This window comes from Megascapheus bottae, chromosome 3 (genome assembly GCF_031878675.1).
Source record: "Megascapheus bottae isolate mThoBot1 chromosome 3, mThoBot2.hap1, whole genome shotgun sequence".
NCBI lineage: Eukaryota > Metazoa > Chordata > Mammalia > Rodentia > Geomyidae > Megascapheus > Megascapheus bottae.
Window position 1 is genome coordinate 61,987,804 of NC_143511.1, and position 27,908 is coordinate 62,015,711.

The 27,908-nt window shown below is 45.0% G+C and overlaps 1 protein-coding gene across 1 annotated transcript; it reads left to right on the forward strand.

Moving 5' to 3' along the window:
* LOC150065654 (stimulated by retinoic acid gene 6 protein-like) lies at positions 1-27,670 on the forward strand. The gene is made up of 18 exons (XM_090330287.1): positions 1-149; positions 5,572-5,647; positions 7,401-7,501; positions 11,266-11,396; positions 12,902-13,022; positions 13,827-13,872; positions 14,779-14,907; positions 15,101-15,171; positions 16,486-16,597; positions 18,425-18,578; positions 20,200-20,275; positions 20,961-21,042; positions 21,197-21,245; positions 21,678-21,795; positions 23,021-23,140; positions 24,159-24,322; positions 25,639-25,785; positions 26,376-27,670. The coding sequence occupies exons 1-18, from the start codon at positions 130-132 to the stop codon at positions 26,522-26,524; spliced, it is 1,866 nt and encodes a 621-aa protein (XP_090186413.1). The 5' UTR covers positions 1-129; the 3' UTR covers positions 26,525-27,670.
* Positions 27,671-27,908: the final 238 nt, after the last annotated feature.

Here is a 27,908-nt window from a genome sequence, read left to right on the forward strand (position 1 = left end):
TTGGGTGCTGTAGAGAACTGGACAAAACAGTAAGGAGCTCATGAGAACTAAGACACCCGAGGAGTCCACAGACCAGTCCAGAAAGCTTCACCAGCTAGCGCATTGCCTACCACAGCCCTTTCCAGAACGATGATTACCACAGATGCAAGGTAAGTGGCAGAGGCAAGACCTTCTTGCCTTCTTTGGTGTGGGCAGTTAGTAGAAATTGTGAGGAAGGCATGGGTTAGCTACTCTGTAGATAGTCTGGGCAGGCCATGTTCTGGGGAGGTGAAATATATATATCTCCTAGGAGTGATTAGAGCCCAGATAGGGAGTTAAGAGAATCCTGGGTTCGAATTCTGGTTCTACAGTTTCTAACTTCAGTTTCTTTCATTTATTAATCAGATATAGCAGCTCATGTCCTACCTAATCTAAAGCTTTGTTTGCTTGTTTACTGTGCTAGTAGTGGGGCTTCATCTTGGAGCCTTGATACTGTCCCTTAATTTTTTTCACTTAAGGTTGATGTTCTTGACCAGTTACTTGCAGTTCTGGCATTTTGGTGGCGATAAGAGTGTCAAGGATTTTCCTGTCTGGTCTGGCTCAAGCTGGGTTCCTTAGATCTCTGCTTCCTGAGTGCTAGTTTGTAGGCACGAGCTACCGACACCCAGCTTAGCTTTATTTTTTAATATAAAAAAATCCATGGGTAATATGTGTATATACTTGTGGGTTACAATCTGATGTACACACTCACACACACACACACACACACACACACACACACACACACACACACCATATTGATCAAACATGGTAGTTTGAAGTTTGTTGCCTCAAACATTTATCATTTCATTATACTGAGAACATCTAAAATCTTTTCTAGCTATTTTGAATTAGATCTTTATTATTAAAACTGTAGTCATATGTCTATACAACAGAGCATCAGAACTACTTATTTCTCCTGTCTCACTGGAACTTTTACCAGCCCCTTCTCATCCTACTCTCCACCCTGTCTCCTGACTCTGGTAGGCCTTGTTCTACCCTGCCCAAGCTTGAGTTCAGTCTACACATGAATGAAGAGCACTCTGGTCAGAGGAACTGGAACTAGAAGAGCTGGAAAGTGCTACTGTGACCATCCAGACTGTGAGAGCCCCAAGCCTGGATCCCTCATTCAGGGAGCCCTTCATTCTGCAAGGGATGCAGGCCCTTGAAGACAGTTCCAAACAGGGGTTTGGCTATGTGACGAGACCTAAATAGACATAGCATTCAGCAGCAGAGCTAGGAGCATTCACCCAAGTTTTCCTGGCCTGGCCAAAAAACCAGGAGGGCAGCTGGGCTTTCTTGGCAAGTGTGTAGTTCAGAGTCACCTGTCTGACAGCATGGAAGTTCAGGACTGGTCACAGGGCCAGGTGTGGACAGCCACTCTGGCTACTGATTGACCAAATGAGACGTTGCAATCTACTGGGTAGTCAGGGCCCCAAGGCCAGGGGAGCCCCTGACACCATAGTCTGCTGACCATGACACACACTGGGTAGAGGCAGGGAGGGACAGGAAGGCAGATCCCAGAAGGGTGTCAAACACCATGGCTCAGTGGATTGAAGGACTTGCCAGGCACAATGAGCAGATGCTCCCTTCAGCTTTGCAAAAGCCTGTGTGTGTGTGTGTGTGTGTGTGTGTGTGTGTGTGTGTATGGGGGGGTAGTCATGGGGCTTGAACCCAGGACCTAGGCTCTATCTCTGAGCTAGTTCTCTACCACTTTGAGCCACAGTTCCACTTCCAGTGTTTTTGAGCTGTTAATTGGAGATAAGTCTTATGGGGACTTTTCTACCCAGACTAGCTTTGAACTGCAATCCTCAGCTCTTAGCCTCCTGAGTAGCTAGGATTGCAGGTCTGAGCCACCAGCACCCAGCAAAGGCGAGACTTTTTCTTTTTTCTTTTTTTTCCTTTTCTTTCTTTCTTTTCTTTTTTTTTTTTGCCAGTCCTGGGTTTGAGCTCAGGGTCTGAGCACTGTCCTTGGACTTTCTCAAGGCTAGAGCTCTACCACTTGAGCCTCAGCACCACTTCTGGCTTTTTTTCTATATATGTGGTACCGAGGAATCAAACCCAGGTCTTCGTGCATGCTAGGCAAGCACTCTACCACTAGGCCAAACTCCCGGCCCGACTTTTCCTTTTTTAAGGGAAGACTTTTCATTGGACAGAATCGTCCACAAGCTAAGATTGGATGGCAGGGGGGGAGGGGGGGTGGAAAGAGAATTGTAGCCTCCCTTTCTGGGTCCTGTGAGAGTCAACAGACCCATATTTCAGAAGGAGATGAGTAAGGCCTAGAGAGTACACGGCTCACCTGTGAAACTGGCCCTCGCGTCTTCTGTAGGCAGCACCATTGACATCCAGCCCTTTGCCAGTGGGCCTCAAGGACCCTGTGGAAGAAGCAACTGCCTTGGGAGGTAGAAAGGGCATAAGTGTGTCTTCATGGCTGCCCCTTGAGAATGGGGCAGAGGAAGGACAGGAAGCATTTTGACCTCCCCCAGAGTTGGATTCCAGAACCAAAGTGTCTGTGGTTGCATGAGCACCCTACACTGGAGAGCTGGAAGACAAACTGTTTTAGATATATGTTGCTGAGACCAACTCTCCTCGCTTTCATATTCAAGTTCTTTAACTTGACGGATTTGCAGATGTTTTCCCAGCTCAGAACCGACCTTGCGTGCTTTCCCTCCGTATTGATTTCACAGCTGGCTGGCTGCCCTGCCCTGGCATTCCAGTGCTTTTGGGCCACATTCAGTCTTTTCCCTGACTGCAAAAGCAACCCATTTGTTTGTTCACGTATGTATCACCATCTACTTTATGCCAGACACAGCATTATGTACTGGGGTCAGATGGCTATAAAGCTATATTTCTCTTTGCTGCTGCATGAGGAAAACCCAGAAAAAATATGAAAATAAAAGCAGAATGGCATCCAGTGCCTCTACCCAGAGATGACCATAGGAGATTTTCTATGCCTTGAACTTAGGGCCTGGGCACTGTCCCTGAGCTCTTTTGCTAGGATTAGAGATGTGAGCCACCAGCACCCAGGCTGACCATAGTATATTTGATTAGTTTTTTTGGTCAGTCTTGGGACTTGAACTCAGGGCCCAGGCACTCTCCCTGAGTTTCTTTTGCTCAAGCCACCACTTCTGGCTTTTTCTGTTTATGTGATACTGAAGAATTGAATCCAGGGCTTCATATATGCTAGGCATGCACTCTATCTCTAACCTACATTCCCAGCCCTTATTGCTTAGTTTTCTAGTATATCATAAGTACAGTTCCAAGCCACCCTCAGTACTAAGTGACCATTCTACGAATGCTATTTGGCAAGTATTCATGGCTTCACAAAATTCTTAGAGCAGCCCTGAGTAGAAACATAAGAGTATATCTAAAATGATATAAGTTATAAATACATGATTATGGTAGGCAGGAAAAGAAGATTTTAATATAGCATGTTCTATACTTGTAGATATCTTGAATGTTTTGCAGTTTGCATATATTTAAATTTTTATGTACATTTGAGGAAGGAAAGGGAGAAAAGAGGAGGGTGAGTAAAGTTGTGGCATTCTAGCACATGTCCTCAGGCATTTTTCTGATTAGTTCCTTAGCTTATGTTCTTAGAAATAGAATTCCTAGAAATTGAATTGTTGCATCTTTAAAGGGTTCTCTTTTTTTGCTATGTATTGCAAAATGATTCCTCAGACTATTTGTACTTATTTGCACTCTGACTCCCAGTTAAATGAATACCACTGGATTGCTTCTTTCAATAGTTCCTAACTTAACTAAGATAGCAATTTATCTTAATTTCATCTATCATTACTAGCTGAATTCTAAGTATTTGTGACTTTTTTGCTTTTCAATTGCTGCATAATAATTAGAAATATTGGGTTGTAATGCAATATGTATTTTCTTACATGTACATAATATATAATGGTCAAATCAGGATAATTAGTATGTCAAGAATCTCAAACATTTGTCATTCCTTTGTGGTGGAAGCAGACAACACTTATAGATAATAGACAATAAACCACTGCCACTCTTTCTTGCTGCAGAACCAAAGGACTTCTATCCCACTGTACTTTTTACCCAGTGACCTATGCCAGCCTTCTCCCCTATCCTTCCCACAATCTGAACTTCTGTGAAATTGAACATAAAATGGTTTCATTTCCACATATGAATGACTACATGCATGCATGCATACATGTCTTCCTGTGCTGGCTTACTTCACTTAAAACAGTATTTAGCCAGCTCAGCCATGTTGCTTCAAATGATGGAATTTTATTCTTTTTTTTTAAATGGACAAATACTATTCCAACACACACACATGCACAAACACACACACACACACACACACACACACACACACACACACACACACACAAACATTTGTCCATCAGTGGACACCAGGCTGATTCCACATCCTGACCATTGTCAACAGTGTTCCCTCAAAATGAGAGTACGAGTGTCTCTGTAGAACATACTACCTTCCTTTGGATATATTGTCCAGATATGGGGCTTCTGGAGCAGGTGGCAGTTTCATATTTTGAGGAACCTCAATAGTATCTGCAGTGATTTTCATTCTAACTAGCAATGTAGGAGACCCCCTTTCTCTATATCCTGGCTAGTACTTCCTCCCAGTCTTTTTTTTCTAACAGCTTTTCCTTGTAGGTGAGACGGTATCTCACCATCCATTTGCTGTTCTCCAGTGCTGTCATGTACACACCGCCCCCTTGCATGTCTTATTTTAAGAAATGACAATTCAGGTCATTTGTATTGAAAAATCAATAGTTTCAGTTCTCTTTGTTGGTGACTTATTAGTCCTTGAATTTGTTCTTAATGCAGTTTCTCTTTTCATCTGTACTTTTTCTGACCATTTGTTTTTCTTCCTGGTTATTTGTTGATGTTATTGCATTTTTCTCTCATATAAACATTTTAAACTGAGTTACATCCTGTTCATATTCTTCCATTATATTGTATTTTGCAAATTTTACTTGAAATACATAAAGATAATTTAAAATTTTAACATATCTTTATGTATTTCAACATGTCAGTTCATCAGTGCGACACATCTTGATCAGTGTCATTCTTCCCGTCTTTCTCTCTCCCAATGCCACCCATAATCTCAAGTTACTCCTTCTATTCCTCTTATCTCTGTCTAACTTACAACAGAACAATTGATCTGTTGCCACCCACTCTTTATTGATGAACACTAGTGGACAAAGGAGTTCCTGGCTGCTGGCCTCGTCTTAAATGCTAGGCATGAAAGATGTTGCCTTCTAGGTAAACCTGACCCACAAGTGTGAGACATAGCCATAGATTTTTAACTTACTTAGGTAGAAGTACACCTGTAGTAATCCTTGAGAGAGAATGCTTCCATGTCCTCTTCTATCTAAACATGAGAACTCAGCCAGCCAGGGCTTTACCTCCTCTGTACCCAGCTCCAGAGAAGGCAGCATTGAAAATGCCTAGAAGGTCCTGGTAGACTAGAAGCCACTCCCGAGAGTGAGGCTCAAGGCTGAGCATCAATGGTGTAGCAATGAACATGACGTCATTGTGATTTGGGCTGTTTTTCAGGAGCAGGCAGCTCAATGTCACGTGTACCAGCTCAGTGGATATGGAGCTCTTCCTCCATTACTCTCTTGTCCCATCAGTAAGTAAAGTCAGGAGGGGAAGGAAGGGGACTTGGTTTCAGACCCACCATACCTTCCTAACAAGACCTGATTGGTTAGGGGAGAGACCCCGCTGATTTCCTTCTTAAAATCACTCACATTCTTACATTATGCAAAAATACAGACAGAAGAAAAAATTTAAGGGCCCAAAAGCCATGGATATGGGAGGAAGTAATACCAGAGATGAAGTTTGTTGGAAGATACAAAGGACATTCCTGAGATAGGAAAGAGCATGTACAAACCTCCTGTAGAGAATGGTGGAATAGAGTATGCAGAAAACCAAGACGGCTCAAAAAGCTGGAATAGAAAACTGAGATGGAAGAGCTGGAGATCCCATGTGTGAGTCTTCTGGATGTAGAGGGTACTTAAAGACAAGGTGGTTTATACCTGTCATACTGGCTCCTGGGGAAGCTGAGATCTAAGAATCGTAGTTCCAAGCCAGCCTGCGTTTGAAGGCACCATGAGACTCTTATCTCCAATGAACCACCGAAAAAAATAAAGCCAGAAATTGAGCTGTAGCGAAAGTGGTAGAATATCAACTTTTAGTGGAAAAGCCAAGGGTCGGTGCCCAGGCCCTGAGCTCAAGTCCCAATACCGGCACATGGACACACACAAGACATGCATGTGGAGGCCACCAAGAGCAGAGGATTACGTTGGAGGGAAAGTAGGCCTTGGATGGAGCCAGGAGTGTTCTTAGGCTATTAGGGACTGGGAAAACAGTGATCCGGCAAAAGGTTAGAAGTGATGGAGGAGGCTATGAATGCTTTGCTGCATGGAGGCCCAGGGCTGAATGTTTCAAACACAGGTAACACTGCAACGAAGTGAGCCTCACGATAGCTGATGGTGACGTGGCTCATAGCTGCTCCAGTGGACTGGTGGTGTCCAGAAGGCACAGCAGAGGACTGAGGAGCCAAAATGAGGGGGAAGGAAATCAGGGGAAATGAATGCACATCAAATGCAGGAGAACATGACCAATCCACAGGAGCAAAGCAAAGAAGTATCTGCAGCCTATTGGGTATTATTCTTATTATCATCATCATCATTATTAACAGCTGAGGAAATCAATGGTCAGGAAAGTCAGTGTTGAGGAGAGGTGAGATTTGAATGTATGTCTGTTTCGGGCCACAGAGGAGAGCTCAGTACAGAACATTCTGATAGTTTAAAGGTGTGCAACCTCCTGACTGGAATTTAAGGTGTCACAGATTCAGTCAGGTACGGAATCCTAGCTACTTAGGAGGCTAAGATCTGAGGATCATGATTTAAAGCCAGACCAGGCATGAAAGTCAGTGAGACTCTTATCTCCAATTAACCATCCCCAACAACAAAAAACCTGAAGTGGAGCTATGGCTCAAGTGGTAGACTTGAGTAAAAAAAGCTTAGGATCAGAGCCCAGGCCCTGAGTTAAAGCCTCACAACTGTCACAAAATCAAAGGTGGGCTGGGAATGTGGCTTACTGGTAGAGTGCTTGCCCAGCAGGCATGAAGCCCTGGGTTTGATGCCTCAGTATCATATATACAGAAAAAGCCAGAAGTGGCACTGTGGCTCAATAGTACAGTGCTAGCCTTGAGGATAGAGAGGCTTAGGGACAGAGCCCAGGCCCAGAGTTCAAGCCCAAGGACCAGCCACACACACACACACACACACACACACACACACAGAGTCACTTTTGGAGTGCTCTGCTGCTGGCACCTCTCTCAGCGAGGGCGCTGATATCCTCCTCTTCTCTCCTTACAGCTCTTCATCATTTTGGTTTTGTCCTTTCTCCAAAGACGAGCGCACCATGGACAAAGAGAGGATACCTCTTTCCTCTTGGGGACCTACTTTGGAGTCATTATGTGAGTTGAGTCAGTGTCAGTCCCTGTGGTTGGGGCTAGGTACAAAGTCAAGGAGCACCCAGGACCCCCCTCCCTCTCCTCTCTGTCACCACTCCCTCACAAGGCACAGCCCTGCTCCCCAATCCAAATAAACCGGAGAGGTTAGAGTCGCCTTCCAAGCCATGACAGCCCTGAGTGCCCAGGACTGCCCAGCTATTTCTGAAACCTCTCAAAGAGACTCGGACCACTGTGCGAAAGGCCTTCCCCTGCTTAGGACTGCGGCTCCTCAGGAGACAGGAGGGAGAGAGTGCCCTGTGCTGAGAGGCGACAGGCTTCTGTGCTGAGGTGATGCCACTAGCCATGTCCCAGCCCTTCCTGGCTCGAGGCTCTTCCATGCCCTTTCTAGCTCTGCCATTCTGAGTCTTTGAATCCCTATCACAGTTTCCTTGAGTTTTATCCCTCCTTGTCTCATCCCCACTATTCATCATTATCTTCATCACTATTAACATTTACTACACACTGTCTATGGCCCAGATTCTGTGACACTTGCCTTCCAAATATGCATGCATTCGTTTCATAAACCCTCTTGTCACTGGATCATCCCGGAGATTGTTATCCGCATGTCAGGGATGAGAACACTTAGGCTCAGAGACATTAAATGACTTGCCCATGGCCACGGAGCTCACACATGACAAGAGCCTTAACCCAGACTGGTTTGACATGATAGTTTCTCTCCCTAATCCACTGCAACCTCCTCTTACCACCACCACACACACCAGTGGTGGCTAGGTCCAAGCTGTGGACATCCCAAGATCTCAGCCTTGGAGAGGGAGATGAAGCTGGGGTGTCAAGACTGAAGGTGGAGAAAGAGGCAGAATGGGAGAAGTCCAGCCCCTGTTATTCTCTAGGTCCAAGGGTATTGAATACCAGCTCTGAGTAGTTACCAGACTTCATTCTGGGCAGTCAGCCCCTCTCACAATGCCAAATAGAAGCTACAGTTATAAACACAATGAAAAAAAGCTGAGGCGATGTATGAAGATCCTTAGACTCCATAGAGGGCCTTTGTCATGAAGGGATGGCAGAACATGGCAAGGAGTAGAAACGCCATAATACTGACTGTGGCATATGACTTGCTTCTTGGCCATTTCCCTCCAAGTTTCAGCTTGTCTTAATAATTTGACCTATTAATCTCACTAAATAATAATGACTTTTGCCAAGAGCTGGTGGCTTATGTCTGTAATCCTAGCTCCTCAGAAGACTGAGACCTGAGGATTGTAGTTTAAAGTCATCCAGGATAGAAAAGTCCTTGAGACTCTAATCGCACATAAAGTTGGAAGTGGAGCTGTGACTCAAGTGGTAGAGCACTGGTCTTAAGCAAAAGAAGCTCGGGGACTTAGCCCAAGCCTTGAGTTCAATCCCTAGGACTAGTGCACATGTGCACACACACACACATACACACACCCCTCTCGTGCACATGGCACTCCACAGCTTATAAAGCAGTTTTCCATTTGTAGTCTCTATGTCTCTGTGATAAGCAAAAGTTGGAGTTCCTTCTCTGTTTTAAAAATGGAGAAACCAAGCCTCTTACTTACTTGACTCTTGAATACTATAGGTGGAGATTCGATTGGAATTCAATTCAATTAACAGAACGTAGGCCTGCAAATCTGCTAGGAGCAACAACTAACTCTTTCCCAGTCCCTGGCATAGGTCCCACCCCAGGAAAGTTTATCGTTTCCCATGGGGCCACACAGAGGGTGCTGTGTGGAGCAGGGACTGGGTGCGGAAGGCAGTGGTTGGGCAGCCTGACCCAGGCATAGGTGATCAAGATGGCTCCCTAGGGGACATGCCCCTTAAGCCGATCCTCCAGATCCTCCCGGGGCAAGAGCAGAGTGACCAGCAGGATTCCATGCCTGGAGTTCTGATCTTCTGAGTTCTGACCTTCTTATTAAAGCCAAGGCCAAATGGGCCTTTTGGCTAGAGAGGCTACTCTCAAATCCCTCTGATGTAGATGAAAGGCTAGGGGAAAAGCTTATTTACCAGGAAGGAAAAGAAAGAATTTTTCAAAGTAAAATTGTAAAGATTTCACAGAACCCAAGACCTCACCAGAACTGATCTCCAGAGATGAGACGAAGATGAGACTCTATAGGTCTTTGATACTTTCTGTCCTCCTGTATCCCCAGAAGGCACCATTTTGGTGTGTCCCTCTCCGCCATCTGACTTAGGATCTCTGTGGCTTGGCTTTCCTGTAGGATCACTGTGATCCTGATGTTGTATGACTTTCCAGATAAGGACTGAGCAGCCAACTGGCTTATGCCCTCAGGGTCACAAAATCAAAACAATAGGCACCTGACTGGCCAGTCAAAGGTCAGTAATCAACCACAGTCCACTGAACTGTGGACAAGAGGGTGAAAATTTTGCTTCTACCCTCTTAGGACTTTTCAGGTGGGCCTGAGAATTTGAGTGACCATAATAAGACAGAACCAAGGACAAGGTATGCAGACTTATTACAAGTTTTACATGACATGGGAGCCTTTGTATAAGGAAATGATAATCTATCGGTGCAGTAAGAGCTGAACATACATATCCTGAATTGGACAAAAAGTATTAAGTTATGAAAAAGTAAAAAGTAGAGAGAGTAGAAAGGAAATATATTTTCTCTTCTACTTTTCTCTTTTCACTTCCTATATTTTGATGATAAGGAATGTTATTTTTCAATTTGGTAAGAGGCATCATTTATGTGGGAATATTGTTTCCTGGTTTCAAAAAGGAATCTGCAGCCAGGCGCAGTAGCTCATGCCTGTAATCCTATCTACTCAGGAGGCTGAGATCTAAGGATCTCAGTTCAAAGCCAGCCCGGGCACTAAAGTTCTTGAGACTCTTATCTCCAGTTAACTTCTAGAAAACTGGAAGTGGTGCAGTGGCTCAAGGGGTAGAGTGGTAGCCTTGAGCTGAAGAGGTCAGGGACAGTGCCCAGGCCCAAAGTTCAAGCCTTATGACCAACCAAAAATAATAATAATAAAAAGGAATATGCAGCCAGGCACTGCAAACTCCCATCTACAATCCTAGCTACTCAAGAGGCTGAGATCTGAGGATTGAAGTTTGAAGCCAGCCCAGGCACAAAAATCCATCTCCAATTAACTAGCAAAATGTTAAATGTAAAGGTATGGCTCAACTTGTAAGAGTGCTAGCCTTGAACAGAAAAGCCAAATGAGATCACAGGGTCCTGAGTTGAAGCCCTACTGGTACAGGCACACACAAAGCATCAGGTAGATCAGAGTCATTTTCTTTTCTCTGCTTCTTTAAAGTATTTTTAATTCAAAATAGAAGGCAGTGTTAACTTTTTCATTCACGTGGTACCAGAATGGTCGGTGACACCCAGACCTTTATCAGGGATATTGGAAGGAAGAATTCTTATACGTGGGGTTGCAGGCCAGTCTACCCTAACCCTAGGTAAAATATGATTCTTGTTTAGAATTAAGTGGTACCATTTGTGTCTTGAGACATGCCGACACCCCTTTGCTTTGTGTCATGTCTGCTAGGATCTTTGCTAGTGTTCCCCACTAGACTAGGGGCCTCTGTAGGGAAAAACTTTTGTCTTCCTCATTCCTAAACTTGGAATCCACACCTTGCTCCAAGCCCAGCACAGAAGACCTCAGAGAAAATTTCAGGTGCCACAAATAGTTCAGTAGCTCACAGTCCCTCCTTGGGCGGGAGGGCCAGCGACGTGGGACCTGATCTCTGGGAATATCGGCTCTGGACTCATGTGCTGTCTCTGTTGTCTGCAGGCCTCTGGACTTCGTGGGGACTTTTAGTAACCGATGGTCCTATGGAGTTGCTTTTGGGGCCACAGCCAATAAGGTCATGTTCTTGTTCTCAGAAGGCTACCAGCCCCTGCAGGTCCCGCAGTGGGCCCAAGGTACTAGGGCTGACCCTCTGGGAGTGTCACCTGGAAGTTACTGCTCTGAGAGACCACTGGGTCCTCTGTGATCAGGGGTAGACTTTGTGAACCACCACATATAAGGTCAACGCCTAGCTCAGAATGCCTGTTCATGAGCCAGGTGGCTCAGGCTTGTCATCCTAGCTCCTCAGGAGGCTGAGATGTGAGGATTGTGATTCCAATCCAGCCTGGGCAGGAAAGTCCAAGAGACTATCTCTTAACTACCAAAAAGTCCTAAGTGGAGTGATGGTTCAAGTGATAGAGCACCAGTCTTGAGCAGAAAAAGCTCAAGACCCGTACACACACACACTTGATTGTAGTTTTCTCCGTTAGATTCAGTGGTCATTTAGACATGATTTATGATCAGGCATGGGAATGCTGTGGCCCAAGTGGTAGAGCACTAGTCTTGAGCTGAAAATCTCAGGGACAATGCTTAGGCTCAGTGTTCAAGTCCCATGACTGACAAAAAAAAAAAAGGTCCTTGATTCTTCCTTACCCCCCTGCTTCCGTCCCACACTGTCCAGAGACACAGCCATGGCTGCTTCCTTGATGCTATCAAGTTCTAGGGCTCTTCCTCCAAGAACCAGACTCACTTCCTTGGCACTGGCCTGAGGTCCATCGTTCTCCCTGCCTCAAGTGCTGCTTAAAGGAGCAATTTGAATCTGCTGGTTCCATGACCATTTGTACAATTCAAAACCTCTCTGTCCAGTCCATGCCCTCGATTAGGGTTAAGGTCAGTGTCTGTCTGCACAATAGTTATTCATTTTGGTACCACTCTTCCTTGCCAGCCACCAGCCCTCCCTCTCACCCAAATACTGATCTGCCCAGACAGCTCTTGTCTTTGCTGCCCTTCTTAGATCTTCTCTCCATCTTACATCTACTATTGCACAACCTTATTAATTGCCATCACCTCCAGGAAGTCTTCCCAATCTTCTTTCCCCCTCCCTATGACAGGTTGAATGTGCTTCTATTGAAGTACATTTCCCAAATCTTGCTTTGAGATGTTGACACGGAAAATCAGGGACCCTGCCCATTCCTCCTGTGCATAGAGCCTGGCCCAGGCACCAGCTCAAAGCAGACATTTGGCGATGACCACGTAGTATAACTAGGTTTTCCTAGGTCCTGCCAGGCTTCTAGGTCCTGCTAGGCTATCTAAAAGCTAGTTAATGGCACAGCTAGTATGGTGATTGCCTTGCATTAGAAAAGTGCATACAGTGAGCTAATCATGTATGGGGATTCAGTCTTCACCTCCACAGTGAACTTGGTACTTGTCATGATTGGACTGGGAAGGGTCTCTTGCAGGAACTAAGGGAAGACCTTATGACATTCCCCTTTGACTTAATCTGGGCCTTTCTCACAAATCTTGTTGGTCCTGGGGTCCTTGACTTGAGGTCAGCATGACGTAGCAACACTTCTCAGGGCCTCTTCTCCATCTGGTGAGGAGACTCACAACCTCTCTGGTCTTCCCTCCTCCTCCCCCACAGCCTTTGTGCTTCTGATTGGAGGCTTTGAAGTCGGCCTGTCATACTTCCCCTTCTTTGCCTGCCTCTCCTCCAAGTCCCAGCTGGCCAGCTCAGTCCTAGGCTTCAGCTACTCTCTGATTTGGTAAGATGGACACTGCCTGTTCCTTTCCCCCACTCTGTTAGCTCTAGCTGGCCCTTGGGTAGAGGACTGGGTGTGGTGTGAGAGCTCCCTTTGGAGGACACAAGGAGAAGGCGCAGAGTAGACAGAAGTGACCTCTTCATGATATGAATATTTATAGGCATCAGGGAATACAGCAAAAAACAATCCTAGAAATCATCATTGTGGGAAGCAGGAGCCCCCATATGATGTTCTCAGTGCTGTCATGGCTTCTCACAGAATCCTCAGAGAAAGCCTCTGTCCCTTCACTTGACCCGAAGGCCCCTGCAGCGTCTTCCCAAAGAGATTCCTATATTCTTTCACCATTCATTGTTCAGGAGCTGTGAGCCAGGGAATACACTAGAAATAATACAGATCCCCATTGTCCCTGGGTCTGGCTATCTGGTCTATAAGTTCCTGTTCTCTGTATGAGTTCTTTCCTCCAACTGGTCATGTGTGTGTGTTTGGGAGGGGGGGTGTTTGTGTGTGTGTGGGGGAGGTATTCTTGCTCTGAGGACAATGGCTGCTAAGTCTTCCTGCTCTGCCCACTTGGACTTCCAAGATTCAGTCCTATATCAGGGCCCATTAAGTAAACTTAGAATGATCAGGGAGGGACGTACAAGAAGTGAAAATGAGCATCCCTGTCCTCCCTGCCCCCGGCCCCTGCAGGAGGCTAGAAGGGAGGCAAGCTGAATGGATGAGTGCAGTGTGGACTGTGTTCACAAAGGCTTTTTGTGGGCTCTTCTAGGAGGGAATCTAGTTCCCCAAACCCTGCTTCTATTCTAACAGGTTTGCAGTCACTATTCTTCAAATCTCACAGTGTCCCCACGGGCAGGTAAGTCCCTGTTGACATGTGTTTACGGTGTTTGGTCACGTCATGGTGGACTTGAGCCGTTCAGGACACTTAGATCTGTAAGGCACCTGTGATCACCAAGGTGCCCAGTCATGGACTAGTGCCATCTCGTCGGGTCCTCACAGCAATCCCTGCAGGAGGAGGAGTTCATTCATTCAGCCTATTTTATAGGTGAGGAAATGGGGATGCAAACATATTAAATAACTCATGGGAAATGGTACAATTGGGAATGGAAGTAAGTCTGACTTCGAACCCCATTGCCCCCCACTCCATGTATCTTCCATTTCTCCTGTCAGACTAGGAGAATCTCTCCCAACTTGGCCACACCTTATTCTTTTTTTTTTCCAATTCATGTAGTTATTTTATTCATTAATTATGACACACAAGGTAGTCACATTAAAATCTCAATTCCAAAAACAATGGATCGGCCACACATTATTCTTGTCAGAGTAGGTAGAAGTCCTTTCCTTCCTTCCTTCCTTCTCTCACCCTTTCTATTCCTTCCTTCTCTCCCTCTTCTTTCCCTTTCCTTCCCCCTCCATTTCTCCCTCCATCTCTTTTCCTGTCTTTCCTTTCTCTCTCCTTCCTTATCTTCTTCCATCTAACTACCAACCTCTCTGTCTCTCACATTTCCAAAAGGAGAACTTATTTTTTTTTAAATCAGGAACAAAGCCCCACAAGAGCTGTTTTCTACAGTAATACAGAGGTGTACAGACTTGTACCTAGAACTTCTAGATTTCAAGTCCACACCTTGCTTTGGGAGGCAGAGCTTGTCTACTGACGTCTGAGGTGAAGGAGGACAGGCACTGTCCCGTTTAGTGTTCCACCTGAGGGGCCTGCCCTGCCCCCACTGGAGTCGTCTACACCCCTTGCTTGCTTCCCTTGCAGTTTATGGGGAGGTATGAGACCCTCGTGTTCTACTGGCCCTCACTGCTGTGCCTGGCTTTCTTGCTGGGCCGCTTCCTGCACATGTTTGTCAAGGCTCTGAGGGTCCACCTGGGCTTGGAGCCCCGGATGGTGAGTACTGAGCATAGTTACTGCGCATGTTCCTTGTCACATTCTGGATTCAAAAACAATGACCCTGAGAGCAGATCCTTGTTCCCCACTGCCAGGAATGATAGATGCCTAGGGATGGCCGTGTAACCCCTCCTGGAGACCTAAGCCTAATGTGGGTTTGTGAGGTCAAGTGCTCCTATCTTTTTCCTTGCAGGAAGAAAGGCCAGTACTGGAAGTCTACCAGGCAGAACACGTAAAGCAGCTGCTGAAGAAGGCCCCCCCGCAGTAAGCCGCACTTCTGTCCATTCACCCCCAGGTTCGCGCTCACATCCACTGCTCCCACAGACAGACCCCGGGACAAACGGAAGGCACTGCAAGTGTAGGAACTGCTATTCACTAATAAAGTGGACCAAAGCGAGGCAGAAATGTATAGGCTTGCATCACTAGCAAATCTAGAAGGACTCGGTTTTCTGCCAGTTGGACCTAAGAGCACACTGACACTCTCAGAACCCTCCTCCGCTCCTTCTTTTTATTTATCTATTTTTCTGTGCTGGTCTTGGCTCTTGAACTCAAGGTCTGGCATTCTCCTTTCGTTTTCGTTTGTTTCTCCACTCAAGGCTGTCACTCTATCACTTGAGCCACAGCTCCACTTCCAGTTTATGGCTGGTTAATTGGAGATGAGTCTTCTGGATTTTTCTCCCCAAGCTGACTTCTAATTTGATCCTCAGATCTCAGCCTCCTGAGTAGCTAGGATTAGAGGTATAAGCCACATCAATATAGGAGAGGACATTGCTGTCGAGTAGGCGACTGTGACTGAGCTTCAGAGAGTATCCAGGTCAGCCTACTATTGGTATATTACAGAGAGAAAACATCTCTCATCCAGCTCACACAATGGCAAAGCTAATGTTTTGGATAGACTTAGGCTCCATTATACGTGTCGGAAAAGTCAAAATAGTGGCATACTGAAGAGACTTATTAGATCCCCAATAAAAGAACATTCCATATCAACCCTACTCCATATTAAGCACCATGGCAGTTCTTAAGTCACACATGTGTTGTTTTATTTACTATCTTGGTATGTGTTTTCCTTCCTCAGTGCTGTCGGATGGTTCAATATAGCTGCAACGGCTACAACCTAAACCATGTCACCATTTTAGAGGGCAGATAGAAGGAAAGAAAGCAGTGAAATGGGCACCCATTAGCCTATATCATACTTTTGATCACATCATAGTAATTGAATCTGATTTTTCTTGAGTATGAGAGGCTGGGAATTTTAGTCTTTTAAAATTATTTTAAGGTATAGAAGGGTTACAGTTATATTTGCCAGATAGAAGGTGTATTACTTTTCATACATTGATACCCCTTCTTATGTTTTTGTCCCCATTTCCCTCCTTCGCTCCCTTTTGGTCTTTTAATTTGATGAATTGTTACCCTCACTCTAAACCTAGTCTTGAGGATAAGGGGAAATGAAAATGGTGGCACTACCCTTTCTCTCCAGCACTACTCTCCAACTTGAAGAAGATAATGGTATTTCCAGAAGAATCAAACTTCTGTTTACTTACCACAGCCTTGTCCTCTTTGGTGTTCATTCATGCACAGAGAAAGTAGAAGATCCTGGTTCCAAACCAGAGTGTATGAGTGGGACCCCTACTTCCGGTTTCCAAGCAGAATGATTGGGACTATTGTGCTGGCTTTCATATGCCTGTACCTTGTAAGTAGCTCTATGAAAACCCTTTTTTATTTTATAAATGGATGAGTGGAAGTGGGGTTATGTAGACTTTGAGGCAAGTAGTATGCACCTAAAACCAGGGGTTAAAACTGAATCTTGGTGAGTCAAATGGAAGATTGTCCCTAAAGGGACTGGCAAAAAGGCAGGCTGGAGATATGGCTCAAGTGGTAGAACACCAGTTGAGCAAGTGTTTAAACTCTGGTACCAAGGGAGTAGGGAGGGGGTGAGAAGAAGGTACAATGTTTCAACTTCACCATTTTGATTCCAATGACACTTTTACCTACATAGTTAATATTAGGAAAATTTATTCACATCAAATAACTGATAATGATTAAAACACCACATGGTAAAATTTATTGTGGATTGAAAATTGATGGAAGAAAAAACATAAATTTGAAATCATGGATATGCAAAGGGAAGTTGGTAGGAAAAATGATCTCTAAAGAAAACGTGCAGTTACAGACTCTACAAACAGTATGATATTCTGCAAAAATAGCCAGTCCTTTCAATATGAGATCATTGATCCTGACAAAAGTAATTTCAGCTAAAAATAAAAGTGGGGCTAGGTACCCGTAATTCATGCCTGTATTCAGGAGGCTAGCTACTCCAAGAGGCTGCGATCTAATAGAGCTATGGCTCCAGTGGAAAAACGCCAACCACAAGCAAAAAAGCTAAGGGACAGCACCCAGTTCCTGAGTTCAAGCTCCAGTAGCAACATAAAAAATACATAAAAGTAGACAAATTAGAAATACTTTATGGTACTGTGTCCTAAAATATGGATCAAAATTAAAACATTTTTGTTTGCTTTCTTGATAGTTTTCCTAATATTTTATGTAATAGCTTTTTGTTGTTGTTGATGTGGCATCAAGGAGTTGAACCCAGGGCTTCATACATGCTAGCAAGCATTCTATCACTAAATTACAATCACACTCCTCAATAGCAATTTTAAATGAGGGTATAATTGAGACACCAATATAGACTGAAAATACTTTATGTGCATAAAGTTAAATGAAGTAAAATGACTAAGTCATAAAGGTGATAAAGCCTAATTTTTTTTGCTCATTTTTAGTATATTAGGATGATACCTATTAAATAAGTCCTGTGATGACATTTTTGTATGCATGTATTAGTTAGATTATTCTGATGTACCCAATAACTCCCTAACTTTAGTTGGGGAGGGGGAAGTTCTCCATGTGGTCTTTCAGGAACCCAGCATTCTTCCCCATTCCTGAGAAACTCACTGGCAGTAGTTAACAGAGAAGAAGGAGCTTGGAAGCAAATATTTGTGAGAGGTTTTCATGGACTCTGAGGAAGTATCACATGTACCTTTTGCTACTTTTCCACTGTGCAAGAACCTGATCGTGTGACCATGCCAATATAAAGAGGCTAGAAAACATAGTCTACACTTTGTAGTCCAAGAAAGAAAAATAGGTGTGTGTGTGTGTGTGTGTGTGTGTGTGTGTGTGTGTGTGTGTGTGTTGTTTACTGGAGCTTCAACTCAGAGCCTCTGATGCTCAGCTTTCTGACTCATAGAAGGCAGTCCACCACTTGATTCACAACCCCACTTCTAGCTTTTTGTTGATTAATTGGAGATAAAAGCCTCAGATTTGTCTGTTTAAGCTATCTTCAAACCTTGATCCTCAGATCTCAACCTCTGGAGTAGCTAGGATTACAGGTGTGAGTCATCAGTGCCCACCTTCAGAAAAGTTTTGACTGCCTGGAGAGATTGGTTTATAACTATGGTCAGATGCCTATTCCTGTGCTGAACTGGACTTGGATGACCTTGAAATCTTTTCTCTATGTCCCCAGTTCATCATCATTGAGTTCTGCATGTTCGTGTATGTGAGAAACGAGCTGGATGTGTTTGAAGAGAAGCTAGAGAACTACCTCACCTATATGAACAAGACAGGGGCATTGACCCCGATTATCTTGAAAGTCCAAGAACTGATCAGTGTCACCAAAGGTAAAACCACCTGCCACCAATGTTCCTGCCACCTGTGTGGCAGCTTCATGCCTATAATAGTATTGTTGTAGGGTAGAAATCACCTGGATGAGATGCCTGGTTTTGCTGGGAAATAAGCTAGAATTTATCGCCTCCCTAGGTTGACAAGAATAACAGAGGAAAGCCAAAGACACAATGCAACGTGCTTCTGAGCATATAAAATAGTATTTTTTGAAATGAACTTTAGGAAATAGAAACAAGTATTTTTTTTCCTTCTTGCTAATTTTGTTTTTTTTTTGTCTTGTTTGTTCATTTATGTCTTTGTGAGGGTAAGGGGAGCACAGAAATGTATTGACAAAGAGTAAACAAATGCAATAGTGGTAATCACTAGACACTATGTTGAAAATGAACTACACAACTTCTGGGTAGAGATGGGAGGGAAAACTGGGAGAGAGTGAGGGAAGGGATGACATTATCCAAAAAGAAATGTACTATTACCTGGCTTATATAACTGTAACCCCTCTGTACATCACCTTTATAATAAAAATTTTTAAGTGAAAAAATTAAGAAGAGTGGAGTGGTCAGGTTGAGGGTCATTTTGTTAAACTCTACTGGGAATTGAGCTGAGCATACTTTGAGAATTTTCTCAACTTAAATAGCTGCCCCCCCCATTTCAGTAGGAAGAACTAAAATGATCCTATATTTTTTCCAACTGAAAAATAACCACCAAGCCTTGTGCTTAAGATATTATGAAATGTTTTATATCTTTTGAATTTTAGCTGGAAGTTATTTTTTTGCCAGTCCTAGGTCTTGAACTCAGGGTCTGAGCACTCTCCTTGGACTTTCTCAAGGCAAGAGCTCTACCACTTGAGCCACAGCACCACTTCTGGCTTTTTCTGTATATGTGGTACTGAGGAATCAGACCTGGGTCTTCTACCAATAGGCGACACTCCCAGCTGCCCTAGAAATTATTTTTAAAGATAAATCTCTAGGCTTCTCATCCTCAGCTGAAATCTTGCCGGCTTTGACTAACATCTTCCTAAGTTCTCCCCCCTGATAACTACCATTATAACTTCTGCTTCTGTGGGTTCAGGGATTTTAGGTCCCACAGGCAAGTGAGTCAGTCAATTTTCTGTTACTGTGACAAACTTTAAAATGGAGACTCTTAGCTACCACACCTTTCTCTGGGAAGAAAGCATTCATGGAGTGAGATTACATTCATGGTGTTGCCTGGAGCAAGTTCACACCCACTCTTTCTGTGGATAGGCTCCTCCCATCCTCTCCTTCCAGATATAGCTGCCCTTATACCCTCGGCATTGGGTCTTAACAATGTTTTTTCTTATTATTTGATTTCTTTGAAACTTGAGGTATAGAATATGTATATATGTATATTCTGTAATTTCCCTCCCTTTTATTCATTTGGAGTAAAAACACCAAAGGAGAGAAATAAATACAATATATACCAAGGATGTGTGAATAAAAATGAGCAAAAGTTTTCATACCTGAGAAATATACCAACAGAAGTATTGATTTTTTGGAAGTATTGATTTTTGCCTAGACTCTTTTGATTCAGTGCCTGCCCTTTGAAAATATCATGTACTGCTTGTTTTTTTTATGCCTTTCAACACTTTGCATATTTCAGGAGTCTGGGTGGTGACCATTCTTCCTGCCTCCCTCACCTGTGTGAGCTATCTATTCCACATTCTGGCGTGTTACAGGTAAGACCACTCAAAGTCACATGAATGACTTTAGGTAGAAATGCTTGCTATAGATTTTTCCAGAGTTGCTCAATATAGGCTCAAGATCCAGGGACAGTGGCATCTTTTGGTAGGAGGAAGGAAAAAATTCAAATCACACTGCCTTCATTACCAGAGCTTTGTATAGTAAGTTGCACATCAGGAACTGTGGCTCCAGCGATTTGATTCTTCCAGGATTTTTCCACATGGGATGCCTTGAACCAGGATTCTCAGATCTCAACAGTGCTCAGGCCCTGAGTTAGCCTCAACACCTGTAATCCTAGCTACTCAGGAGGCTGAGATCTAATGATTGAGGTTCAAAGCCAACCCCGGGCACTAAAGCTCATGAGACTCTTATCTCCAATTAACCACAAGAAAATGGGAAGTGGGTCTGTGGCTCAAGGGGGAGGGTGGTAGCCTTGAGCTGAATTGCTCAGGGACAGCATGAAGGGCAGAGTTCAAACCCCATAAGCTACAAAAAACAATCTTAAAAGTATAGGGCAGGGAGTAGCTAGGATTACAGGTGTGAGCCACTGCGTCCGGCTAAGATTTTTAAAGACAAATTAGAACTATGCCAGAACGGTGGTCAGCATTGGATTCTTAGCTGCCTGGCACTAACCTCCCTCTATTTGATCTCTGACTTCATTTCTAATTTTTTTTCCTCCAGAAAGCACATAAAGAGGCTGTGGGCAGGAGACAAACAGTTTCTCCCTCCAAGGTTCCACAATCCTTCCTCAGCAGAGAGTGTGGTGAGTCCACAGGGGTTCTTCAGTGCTAAGCTGTGGGCCACACCTATCTCCCTGGGTAAGACCTCAAGTGAAACAGGGGTGTTTGGCCCAGGGGTTCAAAGGAAATGAGCTTTTCCTCTTGCCCTGAGGCCCCTGTTTTCCTTTTAAACCTCAGGTAGCCATTGCAAGGTACTCTGGCTGGCAAATAGCCTATATTCTGTGGGGTAAGTACCATCCTATGTCCCATTCAACCCAATTCACATTCCCTGGGCTCCTGCAGTGCCCTGGCAGTGCAGAAGGGGGCAGAGGTGAGTGGCACACAGCTCTAATTTCTTCCTCAAGGGACCCACATAGGATGGGGAAGAAACATACAGTATATCCGTCAACCCCTACCTGTCCTGAATTCACAGGCTGGGTATGCTGCGGGCAATGGTGACCAGAGGAAGAAATGACTGTCTACCTCAAGGGCTCAGGGGCTTTTTAGGGTAGTTAGCATTTCAAGAGTACTTGGTGGGATTGGTAGGGGGGGGAGTGAGAAGACAGAGAAGGCTGTGCTAGGCATAAGAAGCAGCATCAGCAAACATGCTAGGGCCTCTGATGGAGGAGGGGCTGGGGGGTGGGTCCTGAGCCCCAGTGACCCCAACCCGACTCCCCAGGATACCTCATCATCCATGTGGTGCAGAGCTTGTGTGGCATGATGATCGTGTACGGCCTGGTGCTGCCTGTTATCCACGGCCAGAGCCTGGAGATGCTCCGAGGGCTGGGTGTTGGGATGTAAGTGCTGAGCAGGCTTCCTGTCTTTGCCCGTGTGTGGGAACTAAGCCTTGGGCCCAAGGGCTTGATTCTGACCTAGGGATGATAAGAACACACCTAGGGGAACTTACAGTGTGTAAAATGGCTTCCTCTCTTCCTGTTATCTGGGAACTTTCATAGGAGTGTGTGTATGTGTGTGTACCCCTGTGTGTGGTGGGTGTGTTACATATATGTCCACTTTCTAACTAAAATTTTGAAGGAGATCAAGTAAGGACAGCATGATGGGAGGGGCCAGAGATTTATGGCCATTTGGATCATCTGTGTGGATGGAGGTGTATTCCCTTCTCCAAGCCCGGGTTTACATCTCTGGAAGACAAAGTGAATGCTGGCATTATTGAATTTTACTATGCATCTTCTACCAGCCCAATGAATTGGATGGTTCTATGTAAACCAGGAAATAGGCATTTGGTCAAGGAGAGAGAAGATATAGTATTTGGAGCCAGGCAGAATGAAGCCAAAGGTTTTTTTTTTTTGTTATTGTTGATGATTGTGGGGTTTGAACTCAGGTCCTAGGCACTGTCTTTGAACATTTTTTACTCAAGGCTGGCACTCTACCACTTTGAGCCACAGCTCCACTTCCAGTTTTTTGGTGGTTAGAGATAAGCACCTTGGAAGACATTCCTGCCCAGGCTGGCTTTGAACTGCAATCCTCAGATCTCAAGCCTCGTGAGTAGCTAGGATTATAGGTATGAGTCACCATCCCCCAGCTAACCAAAGACTGTTAGCCACTATCCCTGAGGGGATTGTCACATTGTCACTGCCACTCAGAGGCTGTCAACACAGCACATGGCACTTTTTGAGGACCTCCCACCTTAGTTCCACACTTGTCGAGGGTCACTCATGGGCCTGGAGTAGAGTCTATCCTGTCCACCCTGTCATACCCTTCCATTCTTAACCTGTCACATCACTCTCACAGCTCTCCCTAGTGATATAAAGGAACACTAAAGAGAACCATGTGTGTGACCTGAAGCCACAAGACCCTACCATGTGGCCTTGTGAAAAACACTTTGTGAGCCTCAGTTTTCCCATCTGCAGAATGAACCCAGGAAGGCTTTGTGAGCATAAAGCACAATGTGCATTTCTGTTGCTCTGGGTGGTGAGCATCACTTTGCTATCGCTAGACATCAGAGGGGCTAGAAGTAGCCCTAGAAGCGCTCCCTCAGGATGGCCCCGCCCTGTGTTTCAGCCTCACTCTGTCTGTCGTTGTGGGCCTCATGATTCTGCAGGGGGGGATCGCCGCCAGGTTCTTCCTGCAGCCCAAGCTGAGCACAGCGGACAAACAGAAACCCTTGGCTCTCAACAACAGGTGAGGACACCGAGGGAATTTCAGGGCTTCCACCATCTCTCAACCCTTTCCCCTAACCCTTGGCAAATACTGGGCACACTGGAGCACGTGTGAAGTTGTTGTACAGGGCACTGGGGTGGGCTCCAGAGCCAGATTGCCTGGAACTGAATACTGACACCCCTTACAAGTACTGTGACATTGTGTGACTTTACCAGACATCTATGGGCCTTAGTTCCCTTATTGAGAAATCATTTTGTAGGTCTTAAAAAGGTGCTATAAGAATGAACTGTGTTAATATGGACTTAGAATAACAGTGCCAGGCACATGGGCAAGCCTTTCCAATTCAGTGAGGAAACATGGGCCCTGGGAGTAAAGAGGTCAGCGTGACACCATCTGCCTGTGTAAAGTTCACAGCCACTGGAGTAGACAGGCACGTAGACGACATGGACTCCAGAAGGTGCAAACCCATTATACAACAAACCTGAGTGACGGAGGGAAAGAGACAGGGTAGATAGGGGAGGAGAAACAAGGCAGTAGGAAGTCACATGGAATGGAGGAAGAGAAACAAGGCAGAGTAAGAGAGTCAGGGACGGGGGAGGAAGAGTCACTGCACGGTGACCTTAGTCCACCAGCAGGACAGCCACGACACTCGAGAAGCACAGTCTGGACTTTATGCCAGAGGTAGTCAGGTGGTCCTTTGGGGGGCTGGGGACAGCTCTGGCTGGGGCAGACATTAGGGGAGCCCCATTCCTTGCTGCTACAACCCCTGAGCCAGCTGTAGCCCCAAGACTTCTTGTCCTCTAAGAAGGCTGAACCTCCAGTAATTACTCGGGGAGCCTCTACTAGCATTTGTCCTGTACCGTGGGTAGCAACTTCCCCCCACCCTAGAGCCAGCCCCCACTTCAGTACCATGAGGAGGGCACTGGCTCCGCTAGAAGGTGGTGGAGTCTCAGGGCTCAACGCAAGATCTAAGGGCCACCGGAGCCGCCTCCCTAGCCACCTTACCCTACTGAGGGACTCTCTTCCCGTCTGTTTACAGGAAAGCCTTCCACAACTTCAACTACTTCCTGTTCTTCTACAACGTGCTGCTGGGTATGGGTGCCTGCCTCTCTAGACTATTTATCAGCTGCCTCTTGGGTGCCTGGCTCATTGCACGCATCGACAGGACCATCATGCAGAGTGGCTATGAGGGAGCAGACATGGGTGAGTAAAAAGCCCTATCCGCAGTCGCCTCTGGGCTAGCTGGTCCTGTATCCTTGAGGCTGGGAAGATGAGTATCAGAGGCTGGAAGTTCACACCATTGTTAGGCTCACAGCTAATCTTCTGGTATGCTCCACAGAAATGTCTGCAGTATAATTGATTAAGAGGGTCATTTCCTGCTGATTTACCAGACCTTTGGGGTATAAACAGTGGTAGTCTAACGTAGTCAAATTCAGGCCAGTGTCTCACACATGTGAGCCTCCTAGCTACTTAAGAGGATGAGGTTTTAAGGATCTTGTTCAAAGCCAGCCTGGACAGGAAAGTCTGTGAGACGCTTTTCTTTCTTTCTTTTTAAACCTTTTTTTGGTAGTAGGGCTTGAACTCAGAGCCTCGGCACTGTCCCTGAGTTTTTGTGTTCAAAGCTAGCACTCTACCACTTTGAATCGCCGCTCTACTTCTGGTGTTCTGATGGTTAACTGGAAATAAGAGTCTCACAGACTTTCTTGCCTAGGTTGACTTCAAACTATGCCTCTCAGGTCTCAGCCTCCTAAGTAGCTAGGACTACAGGCCATGAGCTACTGGCTCTCAGCTTCTGTGTTTATTGCCAATAAACTACTAAAAAGATAAAGCTTAAAATGAGGCTGTAGTTCAAGTGGTAGAGCATTACCTTGAGCAAGGGAAGCTCAGGGACAACCTAAACCTGAGTTCAAGCCCCAGGATACTCCTATTCGCTCTCTTTTTCTCCTCTCCTTCCCTCCCCCCTCTTTCCTACACACAAAATTAATCAGCTGGAGTGTCCTGGAAGACAAGAGTGCCAGCTTTGAGCAGCAAAGCTAAAGGACAGTGCCTAGACCCTGTATTCAATCCTTAGAACCAAAACACACACCCAGAAGCAATCAAATTCTTTCTGAACAACTAGAACTTAGTTCATGAGTGTTTTTACTTAGAAACTTATTTAGTTATGAAAATGTTTAATGCAGTTGACATACTCTAAAATCAGAGCCATTTCAGAGGAAGTAAAAGTACTTTTGTTCTGCTTCTAGCCCTCAATTCTCATTCCTCGTTCTATTCATGATCATGCAGAAGCCTTCTAGGTTTTTGCTGTGGTTGCCTCCAACAACTTCAGACTTAAGTTCTCCATAAAATGCATAGGTTAGAATAGCATCTTTAAGTGCTTCTGCCTCTTAATTCTCCTTATCTAGTTCCTCAGCAGAGTCAGCCACCAGTGGAACACAAATAGATGGGCAATTATATCAGGAAAGTACAAACTATGCCTTGCTGGGAAGTGCTGTCTGGCCTGACCTGCCTCTGGGTTTCAGGGTTCAATGCCTGGATCGGCATGCTTTATGTGGATCATTATCACACCAATCCTGTGCTGGTCAGCTTTTGCCACATTCTCATCACAGGCCACAGGGAGAGGAAGCTGCAGAAGACTATCAAATACTGGTACCTAAACCAATCAGCAGGTAACATCCATCTCCTGTTTGAACCTGGGTTCAGGGAGAAGGAAATGAATATGTAAAGACACCCTGCTAAAATGCTCCAGGTCTCCTCTTTTCTACCATTCCCCCGCCCCTTTTAATCTGTATACCCCATTCAGTATATCCTTCAGTCAGGCAGCTCTGGAGAGTGAGCTCTAAGTCAGTAAAGCTTTATGACTTTTTTCTATTAAGTGATTTCTTCCTTTGTTCCTGGAAATGAGTTCTGGTTCTGCTAATAAAGTGTATACCTCATTTGTTCGGGAGTGGGAGGGGTTCCAATGTATCTCGTATTCCAGGCTACCTACAAGATGCCCTCCAAGATGGGGCTTAGTTTTGGTTTTCTGCCCTCTGAAGCTCTCCTGTCCCTTCAGGGCTCAGATGCATTCACTGTGATCCCAACTCTGCAGATAGACAGGATCACTCACATTCCTCTATCTCCCTCCTGTTCACAGGTGGCCCTCACTCATTTGAAACAGCTCTTCCAAAAGTCTTCAAGAATAGCAAAGGCAAACTCTCCCCTTCCCCTAATCAACCATCATGAAACTCCTGTTTTACCTGCTATGATTCTATCCTAGGTCCCCGCATCTCAGCAAGGTCGAGGATGAGGTGGCTCCTGCTACAGACCTTGATCAACAATCCCAGGCTCATCATGCTCAGAAAATCAAAATCAGATCATGGTTCCCATGAGTTCACTCCAATTCTGCTGGCATGCTCAGATTGCTGACTCTGGCTACCATCTGCTACGAGGCTACACCAGGCCATTTTCTTCCAAGAGAAGGCGCTGTGTGACCAGCAGCTATTACCTGCAGTGGGAAGGGATGGCACAGGCTCGGTTCTAATATATGGCAGACAGCATTATCCATACAGAAGATGGGTTGAAGGCTCACGACTGTTTCTCTCCTTTGGCCAAGAAAAAAATTAGAAACTAAAGAACGTCTGTTGATCTAACATGACTATTTCCACTGTCCATTGTGGAGAGACAGCCTTGAGGAGTCACCTACTAACAGAAGAACTAAGTTCAGCTCTAAGACAGAACTGTCACTGGTCTACATTAGGAGACACTATTTTTCTCTGGAAGAGAGGGTGGCCTTCAATTCAATGGGGTCCTCACTGCTTCCTGCTTTGCAAGCGCCATGGTGGTTGGGAGAGAGCGTGAGCGGATTCCAATGCACTCTCAGCCAAATGGCCACTAGGATAAGGAGTGGATCAGAGCTAATCTGGTCTTTGCCCTCAGAATCACTCTGACAGCAGTGGAGTCACCTGAGAAACCACCTGTCTGAGGGAGCAGACATGAGGTGGGAAGGCAATCTAGGTAGGGAACAAAAAATCAAAGTCATGAGCAGAAGCAGCCCAATGCTTTGTGATAAGGGGGAGCCAAGGAGCACATGAGGGTTTAGGGTGCTGATTTGAACCATTTCAAGGACACCTAAATGACAGGTTAGGATACATGGACTCTTGTCCTAGTGCAAAGTCCAGTACTTACTCAGAAATGTTTTGCTCCAGCGTAAAGTTTCATTACCCATGACCTGCAGGAATTCTGACCATTCGAATGAGCCTGAGCAAGTACTTTGAGGCCTTGCCAACATGGCAGAGGACTACTGTGAATAAACCCAGAATGATTATAATTTGGTGGTGATATGCAGAACATTTTTCTACTTGGTCTCAAAGTCAGATCACACTCTGATTGATTCAAAACTCTAAAATTCCAGAGACTAGATTCCTACCTTGGATCTATTTTGTGTCTCAGAGATCTTGGCTGAGTTATTAACACAAAGTTTCAGTTTTCTTCATGTGCAAAATAGTCTATTATATCCCTCTCATGGCTCTTGAGGGATTAAATCTTCTGAATAAATGTTGGCTGTTGTGATAATTCCTATTCTTCCTCCGGTTTGCTGTGGAGAAGGTGGATGATGCCCAGGGGGAGAAGAAGAATGGCTTTCCATCAAGCAACATATTCTTTAAATTAATTTAAAAAGATACATAAGAATTATACATATTTATGGGTGACAGGATCTTTGACATATGTATACAATATGTAATGATTATGTCGAGGTTATTAGCATATTCATCTCAGTATTTGGGGAACATCTAAAGTCTTCTAGCTATTT

What these genes read in the sequence shown, in the direction of transcription:
- LOC150065654 (XM_090330287.1), top strand. Translation starts at nt 130, where the DNA reads ATGATTACCACAGATGCAAG. An exon ending in ATGATTACCACAGATGCAAG is followed by an intron (nt 150 to 5,571) that starts GTAAGTGGCAGA and finishes GCTGTTTTTCAG; the next exon opens with GAGCAGGCAGCTCAATGTCA. An exon ending in ACTGATCAGTGTCACCAAAG is followed by an intron (nt 18,579 to 20,199) that starts GTAAAACCACCT and finishes TGCATATTTCAG; the next exon opens with GAGTCTGGGTGGTGACCATT.